The sequence below is a fragment of the Callospermophilus lateralis genome, chromosome 1 (assembly GCF_048772815.1).
Source record: "Callospermophilus lateralis isolate mCalLat2 chromosome 1, mCalLat2.hap1, whole genome shotgun sequence".
NCBI classification, from domain to species: Eukaryota; Metazoa; Chordata; class Mammalia; order Rodentia; family Sciuridae; genus Callospermophilus; species Callospermophilus lateralis.
Genome location: NC_135305.1, coordinates 198,673,257 through 198,690,832, shown reverse-complemented (window position 1 = coordinate 198,690,832; position 17,576 = coordinate 198,673,257). Strand labels below are relative to the sequence as shown.

At 40.2% G+C, this 17,576-nt stretch overlaps 1 protein-coding gene across 7 annotated transcripts in view; it reads right to left on the bottom strand.

Annotated features, from left to right (window-relative positions):
* Arpp21 (cAMP regulated phosphoprotein 21) overlaps positions 1-17,576 on the bottom strand; it is a 151,002-nt gene that overhangs the window by 47,333 nt on the left and 86,093 nt on the right. For 5 of the 7 annotated variants that reach the window (XM_076868972.2, XM_076868946.2, XM_076868992.2 and 2 more), the window contains 5 exons: positions 17,332-17,564; positions 8,961-9,194; positions 2,630-2,811; positions 1,655-1,759; positions 384-647 (listed from right to left, as the gene is read on the bottom strand). In XM_076868972.2, coding sequence (XP_076725087.1) covers positions 384-647; positions 1,655-1,759; positions 2,630-2,811; positions 8,961-9,194; positions 17,332-17,564 — 1,018 coding nt within the window. The remainder of the gene's footprint in view (positions 1-383; positions 648-1,654; positions 1,760-2,629; positions 2,812-8,960; positions 9,195-17,331; positions 17,565-17,576) is intronic. The other 2 variants (XM_076868982.2, XM_076869001.2) reach the window with 1 other exon arrangement.

Genomic DNA, 17,576 nt, shown 5'->3' with positions numbered 1-17,576 from the left:
TTAGCTCCGGAAAAATGCTTGTGAATTGATAAGAGGGAGAAACCACATTTCCTGAGCAGCAGGAAGAGAGGGTTCAGGGTCCCCTGGGGACAGGCCTTCCCTTCCTGGGCAACCCCAGGAACAGGGCATCACATGGAAGCAGAGGCTATTCATGGCCTCTGTACCAGCAGCCTGAAAAAAATGGGACCTTCCCTTGTCATGCCATGGGTGGTTGGGTCAGTTTCCTTCAACTTCCTTTCTGAGCCCTATGACTGTGCACAACCAATCAACAGAAGGACAAAACAAGTCCTGGGGGTGGGGAAGACTGACAGGAACCAGAAAGGGAAAGGCAACTTGACCTCAGGTGACATTCTACATGGAAAGACGGGTCAAAGTGCACCCACCTGTGCAGCTGCAGGCTGTTGCACAAATCCCTGTGGGGAGGGAGGGGCCTGAAGAACTTGCTGCGAGATGGGAGGGCCAGAGCCGGAGAAACCCCCTGTAGAAAGCTGCTGGCCCGTAGAGGCGATGACATAGCTGGGCTGCTGGGTTGGCTGTGGCAGGAGGGAGGACGGGTAGACAGGACCGGATGGTGGCGGCTCGGGAGTCTCTCCTGAGGACTGACGGCTCAGGTTCATCTGGCTGAACTGTGTGGCCACATCATCTCTCTGCCAAAGACGGGGAAAGAAGAGGAAATTAGGATGATCAACTTGGTAACAAGAACGTTAACATTGAGGCACACACAGGACACACACTTATAATTGGGGGAAAAGGAGGAAGTATGAACTGAAAAAAATATATAAAGGAATAATTCAGTCAGAACATGAGAAAAGAGTATTGCATGAAAAATCAGGCTTTCTTCATCTTAAGAACTGGGGATGGTAAACAATTTGACCCAAATATCCCTCTTCAATGCAAGCAAAGTATTCTTTCTAGATTGAGGGTTCAGGATCCTTGGGATGGGTACTGCAGACAAGGTGATGATGCTTGTCGTGCCAGGTCCTCAAGGGTCAGCTGGTCTCCCCAGCAGCAGTCATGGATCTGCCTTCTGGAGAGAAGCAGACATGCCTACTCATTACCACCCACAGCTGCTGCAAAGGTGGAGTTAGGATGGGAGTTACCAACAGGCTGGGTGGGATTACATGCCTGATTCAGGGAGCATTCATTTACTGTCAGGGCCTGAAATTCAAGGATAATGCTCTAAGCTACTGCCCCAAAGGATCTACTACATTGAGAGTAAAATGAAAAGAAACTGGGGGACTGGCGTCCAAGGGGAACACCTGCATCAAGAGCATAGGGTGATAATGGCTATGCTACCATCTTGACTCTGACTTTGAGATATTCCCCAAAACTTCACACCAAGTTCCTGTTTCTCTCTCTTCCTGACTTGAGAGCCTTCAATTCCTTCTTAGCTAGAAAGGTTTTTTTTTTTTTTTTTTTTTAAAGGTACCAGATCATAGAAACAATTAACATTAGGCAGATAACAGAAAGGAAACAAGAGATGTCATACAGAGATGGGTTGCATTGTTCAGGTATGAGACATTCACACACAAACCCCCACCTCACCGTCAACCCAGGACACCCACCCAGGATCAGCCCAAGCTGCACAGGAAAACAGCAAACCAAGTGAATGAGCTCTCCCAGGGGAAAAGCCACATTACATATAATACAGTACCATGGGGAAGTGCTGCGTTGGAGACACAGGCAGGAGATGCTGGGGAGGAAAAGAGACTGCCGGATATTGCACTGACTGGGAGGGTGCCTGCAGCCCCTGGACAGACTAGGGGGAAGAAAAAGCTGATCAGGAAACAGCAAAGCACAGGTGTTGAGTCCCACAGGAAGTGACTGCTGTCCCTAACAGGTCCTCTAGGATCAGTGCCGCCCAGGGAGGAGAACCAGCCCCCAAGGAAAAGTCAAGGCCATGCAGACCAGACTGGGACAGCCTTGAGGTAGACTAGTTTGCACAGAGGGAACACTCCTTGGAGAAGTTAGTGATGTCCATTTGGTATTAGTGGTGGTTAGATTCTCTAAAAGTATTGCCCAAGGACTAAGAGATAAGAAAGAAAAAAAAAAAAAGTAAAAAGAGGCTCATTCTAGTTGCCTATCTAGAATGCTTCAGGTTCCTGTGGCTATGTCCACATGTCTCCCTAGGAAAGGAGGCAGTTCTGCATCTTTCTAAGAGGCATGAGGATGAACAGCAGTTTGCTTGGAATTGATTGATTTCCATTCCTCCCACTGATAACGAGTTCAATACTGACTCTTTGCAGACATGAGCATCGGATCTGTGATGGAAATGGATAAGCAAGATGAGACACAGCCTGGATGTCATTATGAGTTCAGTCTGTAAGACAGACACTCCTCGATACATAAAAACAGCATCTAGACTTAAGAAAAACGACATCTTCCTTTTCCCTATGACCTGCTCTCCCTCTGCAGGTACCTGCACTGGAGTGGATATTCATTTCTATCTAAACTTCAACATCAGATGAAATTCTGTCAACCCTGCAACAAAGAATGCTGGACTGACAGGTTTTACTTGTGAGTGGCATCCCTAGAAAATACACCTCCTCCCTGGTCACTGCTGCTCTGAAGGCGATGCAGCCTTCATCTGGGAATTCTCCCCCTCCAGGGCTTCCAGCCAGCCCCTCACCTGAGTGACCAGAGGGCCTGCCATCTGCGGCTGTGGTGGCTGCACCTGCTGCTGAGGCTGCGGAGAAGGCTGCTGCTGAGGCTGCTGCTGGGATTGTCCCACCATCGCGCTCCGCAGGGGCTGCTGGCTGGCGGGAGGGTTGTATATTGCAGGAGTCCCATCGGGATTCACAAAGGGCTGACCTGCAATGGGATCAGAGCTTGATCCAGGTGAACTTCTCCATCTTTCCCTAACTGAAAGGAGCACTCTGATAGATACTGCAAAATTAGCCTGAAGTGAAGGGGGAGGTGGTGGGAATCCAAACACCACAACCTTCACCAGCGTGAAGGTTTACTGTTTGTGATCCAAACTAGCTGAGGTTAGATGACAGTGTAAGCCCATAGCAATTTAAGAAGCAGAAAATAAATCCACCATCTTCAGGGAGCTTTGCCAGAGCTCAGTGTTCCTGTGGACAGTGGCATCCAGTGGAGAAACCTGCGGAGAAGCAATTTTCACAAAGCCGACGTGTTGTGCTGCCGGGTACCTCACAGCCATCAGTAAGATAACACACACTGAGGGGCATGGCTGCTTCCCATTTACACGACTTCAGCTACCCACAGTCACAAGTTATTTGACCATACATTTATTTTGTTTCCACTAAGCCTTGTTGCCAATTCAGACTCATCATCAGTTCCACAACTACCTAGCCAACAGAACATAATGCATCCATTTGCTCACTTCTCTAAGTGGACATAACCAGGGATTTATAGGTTTCCTATTTTAAAGATGATGCATGATAAACTCATCACAGAATCATCTTGCAATGGAGCTTATATATACATATATTATTTTGCCTTAGGAAATACTGCATGTTTCACTATAGCTACTGCTGCTACTAATAATATTGCTTTATATTTGAGGAGTAGTTTTTTTCATTTGCAAAATAGTATGATTTCAGCCTCATGATGATTCTGTGAGGAAGAAAGGTAACCTCTCTGATTTTCAGAAAAAGAAATGAAGGCTCACCAGAAAGAATCCAGGAATACGGAGATGAAAGGAGGAAAGAGAAGGACAGCAAATGGCAGAGAGGGAAAGAGGAGGTAAAGGAGAGAACAGCTGATTTCCAACGTGACAGGCACCTTACATGCACCATTTTAGCTCTTCCAACAACCCCATAAATATGCAATCTCATTTTCATTTTGTTCTACTTTTGTTTTCTGATAAAAACATCATCATTTCCATTTTAGAGATTTAAAAAAAAATCAGGGCTCAGAGGGAGCTGAGAACTTATTCTGCAATTAAAAAAAAACAAGTAAGAGAACCAGAAAATTATTTGATCAATAATAAGACTCCAAAGTCCATTCCCTTTTTCTGTTACACCAAAATAACTTAATTGAATTATCTAAGTATTCATAATGAGTTCATGGCACCAGAAGAAATCTTAGGGTAGGAGAAGAAATAATCAAAATTGGAAGTTATTAATGAATTCATGAGAAGTCAGAAGAGGTACAGGGTGTGCCTCAAAGGGGAATCTTACCCAGTATTGGCAGAAAAAGAATGAGAAGAAGTAGAACATGGGAAATGGACAGATAAATTGTAGTACTGCTTGTGAGCATTTTCTTCCTCTTTCCATAACCCCTGAAGCCCTTATTGGAAAGGAAGACAGGAGGTTTGTCTACCAAGTGGAACTCACAGAAATGTTCTCTAGAAAACTTAGCATAATACCTGGAAAGAATAGGTCTCCCAGACTAGGGCTGCTGTTTCCAAGAACAGCCTCCACATCTCGGCATTAGGCCGATGCTGCAGACAGATGTCAAGGGCTCCTCAGGCACATAAGCAAAGCCTTGCAGTCTATACACTGCTCTAAGGCACAGGGTTACATGAACATTCCTATCCAGGGCTAGCAGCATGTGATGGCAGAGACAATAGCCTTTTCTTTAACAATGAAGGTGAAGAACAACAATGAATCAATGGTTATACGAGAAGAATAGCAACAAAAAGGGATGAGGAGAGAGGGATACAATCTAAAAACTCATCAAGAAGAAACAGAATATTCTAGAAAAAGGAAGTACACATGGTACTCATACAACAAGAACAAATGCTATAAAATGGGAGCTATTTATTCAAATAGGCTACATGAAAGAAATCAGTTCTAAAAGTCATCTGTTATATAATTCCATTTATTACATATAAGATCAGACAGAACTAATTAATGGGCAATGGAAATCAGAACTGTGGTACTGCTGAGGGGGCATGAGGGAATCTACTGGAAGACTAGACATGCTATATGACTCATTCTGGGTAACATTTACACAGGTGTTCACATATGCAAAGATTTACCAAGGCCTTACACTTCCAGTTGGTGCAGGTCACACACTCTACCTATGCATTTTTATACCTCAGGAAATTAAATTTAAAAAGTAAAATGGAACAGGTTGGGAGGGCAAATACTGAGGCTGCAGTAACATCAAAGAAAATGCTCATGGGTAAAGAGCAACAGACTTGGTGATCAGACTGTAACAGGAGCCTAGTGTCCTCTATCACTACCAAAGAATTTGAGGGCTTGTATATTTGTGTGTATATAACAAGAAGTTTTAAATGCTGTGTTATTTGTGAACATGAGTGACAGGACTAAGGAAGTTCTGATAATAGTTTCATGACCACAGAAATGTTCTGTGATGAGAAAATAAGTGTACCAGAAATATATTCACAGAATGATGACTAAATCTAGAGTTATTTTTTTATGTTCTGAATATTCCAGGCATTTGTTTTCTCACCACTGACATTTAATTTTAGCTACCTTTTATTGTTTTACATCTATTTCCTTTCTTTAAAAAAATAAGTTTGTTCTAGATGCAAAACCTGCAATTCATTTCCTGACAAAGCCAGTAATTTGGGAAAAGATAAAATGTACTTCATTATTTTAAAAAATAATGCATCAGCCTATTTAGTGCTCTAGTCCTTGGTTTTCCCATTTTTGTTTGTTCTGTATTTAGAAAGACCAAAGAAAAAAAAATGTAGATACTTCACTTTTAAAAAAGTATCTCCATAGCAATAAGGCTACAATTTTGTTTGAACTTATTTCAAACTCAGTCTTGCTCTGTGCTTACACATATATGTACACACGTGTGTGCACACACACACACACAGACACACACACACACAAGACAGAAAGCATAAAGAAAGGATATTTACTCTATGGCTTTCAATTTTTAAGAAGTGTGAAAAATGACCTATAATTCGGGTTAAAAACATAACCCCAGCATATTTGGATGTTCTTTTTGATAAATTCTAGATATTCTGCTTGAAATATGATTAATATCCTGTGCAGCAGAAGAAAGAGAAGATCCCAAATAATGGCACACAAACAGTACTAAGGACTCTTGAGTAGACAGCCTGCAGATACTTCTGGAAAGGGGAAGAAGGTATACAAGATGGATTTTTTATGCTCACCAAAGAAAGGCAAAGAGAATGAAGGACCTGAGAGAAAGAAGATGGATGCCTGAGTAAAGAACAAAAGCCATTTCTTAGGAAACCTGGGACAGATAACTATTGGTTTTCAAGTCAGGCAATGACAGCCTTTCTATATTCTATGATTTTTTTTTTTACCAACCCAGATACAATTTACAACTGAATACAAGCAATTAGTTTGAATGGCAGTTGCTAAAGACTGCAGGAGAAAGAAAAGACTGGTGGGGCCTGGGCCAATTCAACCTAGAGGAGGTTTTCCTGCTGGAAGCAGCAGTAGCAAACCCAGGAGACCCTGGTAGGTGTGCTGGTACAGGTACGAGAATCCAGTGACAGAGGAGCCAGACACCTTGAGTTCAAAGCATAGTGAGAGAAAAGAACTAAGTGCAGAGTGCCCATTCCTGTCAAAAACATGACATTAGATGAAAAACTGCTCTACAATCCGTATCAGCATGTATAAGGTGTAGCCGGCTTTGTTATTTATTTCAGGGAATCAAACAATCAATCAATAATAAATGACTAAAGATGGGCTTTCCTTACAAGGAACTTATAAACACGCTGCTAACAAGGAAATGAACCTGAGGGCAATCCACATAAGAACAGCAGTCATATGTTCTTGGTTCCTTAACACCAAAGAATTTCTGCCACGTGCTTGGCAGAAACTTATGTAGGGAAGGGTGAGAGCTGTGGTTTCTGGGAGTTCACATCAATGACAGTGAAAAATGAGTCCAGGCCAGAGGAGGCCAACTGCCAGTTTCAACAGTAGAGATCAGATGAGAGATTAGGTAGATATACACATACTTACATGCACACCCCCCATATGACTGACATATGGATATAGATATAGCACATCCATATATATATATATATATATATATATATATATATATATATATACACACACACACACACATACATACACATGCACATACCTATTTTCAATTTATAAAAATAAATGCATTCTAGAAAGAAGAAACATCATAACTCACCTTGCATCTCACCACTCAACTACATTATAAAACACAGTAATACATTTTCCTTCTGGTCTAGGGATATTTAAATGTCTAGCATTTGTCAGATCAGACAAATGTGTGTGGAGAAACCGTTCAACAGTGTTATTATATCCTTTTCCTTAGTTGAGATCCTTTCAAAAGAGATATTTTGATAACAGCTCTAAGTGACTCCATCCAATGAATAAGAATTGGGACTTGGCACCAGCAGCACTCCTTTTTCTATAAACAAGATTATAGATGATAATATACACATACCCATGCACAACCATGCTATCATTACAAATAATATTCCTGCATTATACCCTAAAAATACTCTATTGAGGCTTTTTGAAACACTCTGTAATTTTCCTTAAAACAAACCACTCAAAACAAATGTTTAATATGTGTTTTTTTTTTCCCTGCAAGTCCTCTATCTCAATTAAAAGTGAAAGAATTTAAGCCAACAGAGTCAGATCAGACTTTGATCAGTGCCCAGAGTAATGAATACAATCCTGGTCTTCTTGTAATTTCCTTTATAGTGCTTACAATAACCCAAATAAAATAAAAGCAATCCAAAAATCCTCCTTAGAAGTATCTAATCTGGAGCTTTCAAATGGTTTTCAATAAAACGATTATTTCCTTCTTTTCCCTCAAGCTTATGGCATTTTCAAAATGTCTCAATCAAACACCATACTTTGAGAATGTGCCATATGTTTTATGAAAATTCAGCAATTATTCAAGTCACTACTTTACTATAGTTTTTGTGTTCTCTGAATTTCCCAATTACTAGTAGAACTATATATGCAAGAAGATGGAATCAGATCATTTTTATGAGATACTCATCCAATGTCGCATTTTCAAACTTAGATAATTGAAGAAACATTCTGGAATGATCTAAACTCAACCTTGAATCTATTTCAAGATGGTTCCATTCCACACACCCCGCCCCCACCCCAGTCACTAATAAAGTCCTCTCAGGAAGTGACTCATCACTGCCAAGCTCTGTAAGGCAAGGATTCTCTACCACAGCACTGCTGACATTTTCAACAAGATAACCCTCTGCTGGGAGGGACTGCCCTGTGCCTCTGAGGAATACAAGCAGCATTTGTGGCCTCTACCTACTGGCACCAGTAACATCCCCCTTCCTCCTTATGTCATGATAATCAAAATGTCTGGATGCTGCCAACTTTGCTTCCTCAGGGGCATGGACAAAATTGCCTTATTTAGAAGTTTCCTCTACAAAGCAAATGTTCCTCAGTTTTCCAAAAACAATTTTCCAAAACCAGTCTGGGTCTATTATCCCTAAAATATATAAAACTTTGCTCTGTTTTTACCTCCTTTTCATTATTGCTGGTTTTTTGTTTTGTTTTTTTTTTTAATTCCTTACAAGAGTTGGGAGAAGTTCTAAGGTGAGAGAGCTACTTCTATATAGAAGAATTCACTGTCTCTCACTGGATTCCTCAAATTCCTAGAATATCTTTGGATGCAAGAAACAAAAACAAACAAACAAACAAACAAAAAACTGTTTTGACATAATATAGGCTGACTAGGAATTGGGTCTGAGAAATACAGGGTTTTAATTAGTATACACCAGCTCATTGCACTATGGTCTCTGATATTTCTTCCCAGGAATACATGAGAGATACCATGGTCAGGGAAAAAGGGACAGAGAGAAAATTAGATCTTCTGCAAAGTTTCTGTATTGCTATAGATAGGGAAATACAAATGAACTGTAGGCCTATCCCTCCCAAACAAAGATGCTGCACTGCATTCATGCATTCATCTCTCCTACTCAGGTATTTTCAGAAAACTTACTAGCAAATTCATAAAATCAAACACAACAACAAATCACTGATAATCTTGCATCTCTGTTAAAATACGTCATCACTAACCTGTGTGTGGATTAAGGAGGATGCTTCCGGGTGGGATGCCTGTTGCAGCTTCAAGTGGAAGGAGGATGTAGCTGGTGCTGCTGGGAGGGACCTGGCCCCCCACTGCATTCTCTGGATAGGGCACACAGCCAGGAGATCCAGCTGCCATGCCTGAGACCAGGGGTGTGCTCTGGAGAGGTGGATGGGTACGGGACAGCGATCCTGAAGAGCCTGCGCTGCTGGAAGACTCAGAACCTGGCATAGCGATATGAATCAACAACTCATTTGGTACACAACACAGAGGAGAGGGAACGTGGATCTTTGTCTAAAGGCTTACTTTTCTATAACCCATCGTTAAAGTAACTGAGGTGCTTGCCACAGGACAAGATTAATAATGTTTAATTGGGCCCACATTTTGTTGAAATCATTGCTACATATTTTTCATGGGTCTATTTTCTGAGGAAAGAGGCCTTCAAATGAGCACTCTCAGCGCTCAGCTTTCCCACATACCCCTGGGGTAATAAATTGGGAAATGGTATCTTGAAGCTCTGAACTCAGTACTTGTGAATTCTCATATCCTTGAATAACTAATGCCATAGAGATGCCTCAATGAGTTGCAGTGGTAACATGAATAGGATAGGGGTTGAAGACAATGCAGCCTAAGAAGGAATCCTAGTACATCCTGAATATGTGCATGGTTCTAAAGTACTATTTCTCCAACACCCAGCTGAGTTTTAAAGAGGGGGGATCATGAGGAACAACCTTTTTCTCTCATACGTGAGTAGAAAAAACTAGATCATTCCTCTTGGGAGCATAGCACAAAAGAATGAACAAATCTAAAAAGCAAATAGCATCTTTTTTTTTCAAGGAATAGAATGGTTTAGGAGAATATGTACAGGACTGAAAGTGTCAGGGAGATATGGATAAATCATAATGCTGACTCTTTCTAACCAGCTGACCAGGGGAAACTTTTAAACTACTGAAAAATAATTTTCTTTTGTAGAATGATAGAACAACATAGAATTTAAAGGTTTAAGTTAAAAAAAGTGGGAGAAAGCAAATATCGGGCTTGGTATAAACAGATGATGGGTATTATTATTAGTGTTAACAAGACATATTTAAGTGCTTAAATTTTGTACTGTATTCCACATATTTGAAGAACTCTTATTAAAGTAGTCAATGGCTGGAATAAGGACAACTTGGCCTTCATAATGATCAAGCATCCTTCAGTTGGAATTGAGTATTCTCAATTCTCAAAAGAGTAAAAATATAGGGGATGTTTATGTGTTTCCAAAATATGAAGACAACTGGGACATGTAGAATCCACCAAGTAGAAATGATCCCTAATCATATAGTGTCTCCCTCCACTGTAAACAAAAAAAAAGAAAATATCTGTCATATCCCAGGTCTACTGGACACTCTCTGCCTTTCAATACAGCAAGAGCCAAACAGCTCCGGCAGCATCAAACATAGCTGTTCTGGGTACTAAGTATTAACCAGAGCATTAGAGAGAAGATACACCAAACCAAATTCCCATTATTATAAATTCAAGCTAATAGGTGATCTGGATGATAACATGGTTTGCAAAATGTAGTAAAAACATTTATTAAATCATCCCACAACTATTGATTTGTGTCATTCAAAATATATTCCTCTGTGTCATAAAAGATCAAAAAAATACAAGCAATAGTTATCATTCTTTTCAAGATTCTGAAAATACCCTCTTAGCTTAACTGGAGACTTTCTAAAATAAGTGAAAAGTGATAGGACTAGGACATGCAATTGCAGAGAAGAGGGGCAATTGGAAAGTCAGACAACTCTCAAGAAGGAAAACAGTAGTATTTATCAAGCACTTAGTATGTGTAAGCACCTGGATAAACATTGTAATAATAACTACTACTACTACTACCTGAATAGATAGGGAAAGTGAACACAGAGAAGTTGATAACCTAAGTCAGCTCATGGAGTTAGATAATGTCAGAGCTGGGATTTGATCTAGGAAGACAGCCTCACCTTTCATGATGTGACTCTTCACTGCCTCGCCAAAGTGTGCAAGGTGTATAACATGGGAAATCACAAGTGTCCTCAGCTGGGCATCTTCTCTGCTTTTCCCACGATTTGGTTATTAATAGTGATAAAGCTTTAGGTTAATTCAGGATGCTACCTCTGAGTGGTTTAGAATGCTCATGAGGTTCTGAATAATATACAGGGAGAAAAATAAAGGATATAAAATAATATGGAAAATGCTAAGCATAGTTTTGAGATCATAGCTCTGAAATTATGATTCGGGGGTCACAGTCTCAATGCAGATTGTCATGTTTGTTTATAGACGCGCTATGAATTAATGCAACAACACCCTGCACCCAGATCCTTAAAGTCATGTAACATTAATTTCACTTATCTCCAGGCTGAGGAGTTAGCGAGAGGAGGAGCTGGGGCCAAGGATGCACCTTCCAAATCTGAGTTGAGGTGTGGGCTAGGGCTGGCTTGGGTATGTGTTGGGGGAGGATGCATAGAGAAAATGAACAACCAAAGCCAAAGCCAAAGAGTGAGTTCATTTGGGCTTCAGAAAAATGACCATTAACCATTAATGACAATATTTTCCACTGTCACTTGGGGGAAAAGTAGCAGCGTCAATAGAAAAGAGCAGGAGACAATGCAAATGATTTAATGTTGTAGGTGGAAGGAAAGAAGAAGATTAAAGTTGAATTAAGTTCCCAACACTTGAAATCTAGAAATAAAAACCAAAGATCCTCAGAAGGAAGCTCAGCAATAAACATGAAGCTAAGGCTTTTTAACTGGCCTTTCAGTTTGGTGCATAACCATCCGTGCCTGCCTTGTAAGCATATTATCAGCTAGAATCTGTAGAGCTGTAGTCTACTCAAAGTCGGCCCAGCTTTAATGCTGGATGTATTCACAATAATAATAAAATGCAAAGATTAGATGTATTCAAATGGTAAAAAAACAATTGAAATTGATATTTTAAAATTTTAGTATTTTGGTTGTTGCAAGTTGAAAGTGTTCCAGTTTTCCCTTGTTCAGAGGCTTAATGATGGTCTTGGTCAGTATAAAAATGGTATGTATTTAAATGGTACATGCAACAAGCAGGGTGCTAATCACTCCTTATGACTGTCTAGTTTAATTTTGACAGCAACCTCATTTTGAAAATGAGAGCTGATCCCCAGGCAGGCTAACTGCATTTTCCAAGGCTCACATAGTGTCTGATGGAGTCTCAGTTCAAACCTCGGCAACTTGACTACATGGACCAAGTTCTAAGTCTCTAGGTTATTCGTTCACCATCATGTCACTTATGTGAGAGCCAGGGTCCTGACCAAGCTGGTGCCAAGTACTTCCAGACACAGAAATTTGATGTTAAGCATCAGATAGCACACCAATTTTCCAGGTTATATAAAGAACTCAAAAAACTTAACACCAAAAAAAACAAACAACCCAATCAATAAATGGGCTAAGGAGCTTGAACAGACACTTCTCAGAAGACAATATACAATCAATCAACAAATTTATGAAAAAACGTTCAATATCTCAAGTAATTAAAGAAATGCAAATCAAAACTACTCTTAAGATTTCATCTCACTCTAGTCAGAATGGCAGTTATCAATAATACAAACAACAATAAGTGTTGGCAAGGATGTGGGGGGAAAGGCATGCTCATACATTGCTGGTGGGACTGCAAATTGGTGCAGCCAATCTGGAAAGCAGCATGGAGATTCCTTAGAAAATCTGGAATGGAACCACCATTTGACCTAGCTATTCCAGGACTTACAAACAGCATACTGCAGTGATGCAGCCAAGTCAATGTTCATAGTAGCTCAATTCACAATACCAAACTGTGGAACCAACCTAGATGCCCTTCAATAGATGAATGGATAAAGAAACTGTGGTATATATACACTACTGTATATTACTCAGCAATGAAAGAGAATAAAATCATGGCATTTGCAGGTAAATGGATTGATTTAGAGAATATCATGCTAAGTGAAGTAAACTAATCCCCCCCCCAAAAAAAACAAAGGTAAATGTCTCTGATAAGTGGATGCTAATCTAGAATATGGAAGCAGGGGTGAGGAGAGTGAGTAGGGGGCACACACTCATACATTGCTGGTGAACTCACTCTTTGGATTTGAGCATGGGATGAGTGGAGGAACTTTGGTTGGGGCACAGGGGAGAAGGGGAGGGAGCATGGGGGTAAGAAAGATAGTAGAATGGGAGATGGACATCATTACCCTAGGTACATGTATAATTGCACGAATGGTGTGACCCTACTTTGGGTACAACCAAAGAAATAAAAAATTGTGCTCCATTTCTACAATGAATCAAGGCACACTTTGTTGTCATGTATAACTGATTGATTGAATGAATGAATGAATGAATGAATGAATTTGATGTTAGGGCAGTTTAGGATAGGGAAAGGGAGAATACATCAGAGTGGCTAGGTGACTCAGATGAACTCTCAAGAGAAACAGAAGAAAAAGGGGAAATGGAAACAGAGGAGAAAAGAGATCACAAGGCAAAGAAAAAATACAAACCAATAGGAGGACTGGGTTGGAAGCAGCAGCAGGAGCTGATTCCATGGGGCAGGTAGGGGGATTGGGAGATGAGGCAGGGAACAGTGTAGAGGGCCGGGTCCTGGGTTTTAGTTTCTTGTCTGCTTCTTTCTAACTTAGTCTTCTTCAGGAAATGATTCCTCCTTAGGCCTTAGAATACTTTTCCGTAAAATGCAAGCCCCACGCTAAATACAAGGGGAACAGTGAAAAAGAAGGTGGCTTGAAGTTTCCCTTACTTGACCCAAACCGAGGCAGGTTCCTTCCAACCAGAAGTCCCTCACCTCACCTTTGTTAAAGTATTTCTTGTGCCTTTAATACATAAATCTCTCCTCTGTAACTTCCCCATGCTCATCCCAATGCTTAAAATCTCTCCCACTTTGATTTCAGTGGAGCTATTTCGATCTCCCCTTTGCGGACTGCCTTAACCCTTATTGTAAGAACTATCAACAAAGTTTCCGTTGCTTATTTAACCCATGCAGAACTAATTTTCTTTAACAAAGATCCCAAACCACAAAGGTTCTTTTTTTTTTTTTCTGAATTAATAATTCAAGAAAATATTTCCAGATTAGGGCAGGGAGGGTGTGGTTTCCAAAATGACAGCAGAAAGAAAGTTTACCACCATAGTACATATTAGCATAATATTAGGATGCACTAGCAATAGCAAGAAAGATTAACAAGAAAATGAAGTAGGGAAAGGATTAGGCACCCATACTATATGCAAAAACAGGATGTAGACAAGGAATGTGACAACAGGGAGGACGCTCTGGCTTCTGGAAAACCGCTGGCCATGACACCAAAGATTATTAAAGCCAAAGGACATCTTGTATCTCTACAAAAGCTATTTGCAAAATGTGGTTGCTCAACAAAGGGCTCTGTCTATTATCTGGAAAGTTAGACATGCACATTTCTGGGCCCCACTTCTCAGCTGCTGCCTCAGAATCTCTGGGGCAGGACCTACAATCTGTGATTTAACAAGTCCTTCAGCTGATTCAGGTGCAGCTAAAGTGGAGAACCCCTGTTCCGGAGTGAAATGGTGGATGATAATAAAACAGTAGTGTTTGACCAATATAAGAAGAAATCAATTCAGTCCTATTTCTCAACTATATTGCCATTACCAAGGAAAACTGAGGTTGCAGTACAAACATCATTCAAGTGCTCTTCATAAGGACAATGTAATGGCAACATGACCTCCACAGATGCATGCCAGACATGTGGATGTGCTTGTACTTTCAGTCCTCAATAAGATGCTTTCAACTAAAATGTAGGAAAGCATGCTTCTGGCATGGAAAAAAAGTCTCATTATTACCTACTTAAAGCTGAAACCCATGTAATTAAAAGAGGGGAAGAGTAACTTAAATGTCATACTCTAGACTCAGTCTCTGAAAGTTTTTTAAAAAGTTTGCAATTCTACCTGAACAATGAAGTAAAAGAAAAAAAAAAAAAAGAAAGAAACTTGTGCTGATCTGAAGCTCCGTGACAGCAAAACTGACAGCTTTACTTCATAAAACCATCTTGGGAAATTGTAAGTTTGTTTTGACATCCTATCTTGAGCTTCTTTAAAAAAAATTTTTTCCCCCTTTCCATGTCTACACCTTGACAAGCTTTCAAATGGAGACACTTAAATTAAAAGGGGAAAAATATATAGATTGAGCACTTACAATCTCTGATCATTCTTCAAAGAACATGGCATTTTAGCATTCTTCAAGTGTATTAAATGTTTCCAAAGAGCTTTGCAAGGGACGTGATTGGGGGTTGGTACGTAGAAAATGATGATTAATTTTAAAATCTTAAGAGCTCTTTTGGTGAGCTGGAATTTTTAAGTGCACTATTTAAGATACTTGGTTTCTGCATTTTAAGGTTTAAAAGTATTTAACCTTTCTTAGTTTATGAGAGCTCAAGTGCACCACAGTGGATTTTCTTGACTTCTGCTGCTGCAGTAGTGGGATACGAGAGCAATTAATTAGAGTAGGAAATCAAGAACTCAACAACTGGTGAACAGAATTCACAGGAAGAGAGCGTGAGTCCCCTGGATCTAAGAGGCACCACATAAGTATATTGTAGTGACTGTTAATTGTATGAATGCTATTCATTTTCTTCTTATGTGGGAAAACATAGGATAATTTTGTGGGAGGAATATGTCAACAAGGTAATCATGTTAAACCATCAGTGTAATGAAGGGATTTTGCAGAATCCCTTCCTCATCTGCCCTAGCCCAAGTACAAAGTTTGGCGGGGAAAGGATTCCCAATGCAGGGCAGCCCATGTCTATACACTCCAACTGGGGTCTCCATTCATCATTACCATCCCTGCCCACGTTTCCACTCACCTGCAACCCGAAGCCCAGGAATGTTCCCCCAGCACATCCTAACACCTAGGGCAGATCACTGAATCACAGTTCTCAGCTCGTGCCCCTAGTAATAGTTGGGGAGTCTGCTTTTCCTCAGTTCTCAACTCCCACCCCTAGTAATAGTCAGGGAGTCTGCTTTTTGAAGGCAAAACCAAGTGTCATGCTTCCATCAATTTAAAACTGGGTTAAAAAGTTCTTGATCCTGGTTCTCCTGGATCTCCCATCATCACTCACCTCCTAAAGTCTGTCCATGCTAACTTGAATGATGTACCTAACTCAAAGTATCACTATTGCCCAGGGCGGTGGTGTATGCCTCTAAGTCCAACCACTCAGAAGATGGAGGCAGAAGGACCACAAGTGTGAGGCCAGCCTGGGCACCTTAGTGAGACCCTCCCCCCCCCCCAAAAAAAAAGAGAAAAGAAAAGAAAGAGCTGAGAATGTAGCTCAGTGTAGGGCACTGAGTTAGCATTTGTGAGGTCCCAGATTCAATCCCAAGTACCCCCTCACACACACACACACACACAAAATAAATAAATGAATAAAAACTAAAAAAACAATATATATATATATATATATATATATATATATATATATATATGATATAATACATATTTTTTGCATGTATATACATATATATCACTTTATCTATCTATATCACTATATCTACATGTATATATGTATATCCATCTATCTATATAAAATTATTTATTTGGGAAGAAAAAAAGTCACAGAAATGAAAAAAAGGCACATACTCAGAAAATCTAAACCTCTCTAAGACTCACTTAAATGTAAAAAGGGCATGAAAATATTAAATGGCAATAGTACAAACGAATGAGTGTTTCCTGGGTACTTAAAATGTTCCAGGTATTATTCAAGTGGCTTTGAAAATCTTCATGCTTTTAGTCTTAATAACCTTACAACATGGGTACTATTATTTCCATATCTCAAATGAGGAAACAGGCAGACATCTGCAAGTGACTTACTCAGTATCATACTGACACTATGTTAATGCAAGAACCAAATCTATAAATATTTTAATATGGGTAGCTGCAAGGAATAAGTCTTAGTATTCAATTGAAAAACAATAGCTAACTTTAGTTAAATAGTTGCTATGTGTAAGTGCCATGGTAATCATTTTTATGAAAGTGATCTAATTTCAACTTGAATTAAGTTTACGGGGAAAACTTAAGTAAGTAACTAAATATAAAGGAAGTAAATTTCAAGTCTACTGATGTGGGTTCAAGTAATATTCTATGATAACCTACATTTTATAGATAAGGAAACTGAAGATTAAAGAGTTCAAGAACTTGACTTAGGTTTACAGCAAGAGAGGGTAGTCTATCAAAACCGTACCTTCTAATTGCCTAGAATGTGATGTAATCAATGGCATTGTTATTAGTTAATTCAAAGAGAGAAAGGTGACAGGAAGGGTTAGGTAGAACCTCGAAACACCAGAGGACATAAACCCATTCAGTACTAACTACCTGTTTTGGACAGCTTCCCAGAACTTCTGGTACTGGACGTGCTGTCACCCCTGGTCAGCACCGTGATGCCCCCAAAACTCGCCGTCTTGGTCATAGTGGGCTTCAGATTGCGGTTGGAGCTGTCGGAGTCTGTGCTGCTCCAGGCCCTCTGGTGGTCCGACCACTTGAGTTCATTCTCCGAGCTGCTCTGCCGACTCCCAGATGTTCTCCCTGAGCTATCTCTGTTGCCCCTGGAGCATGAC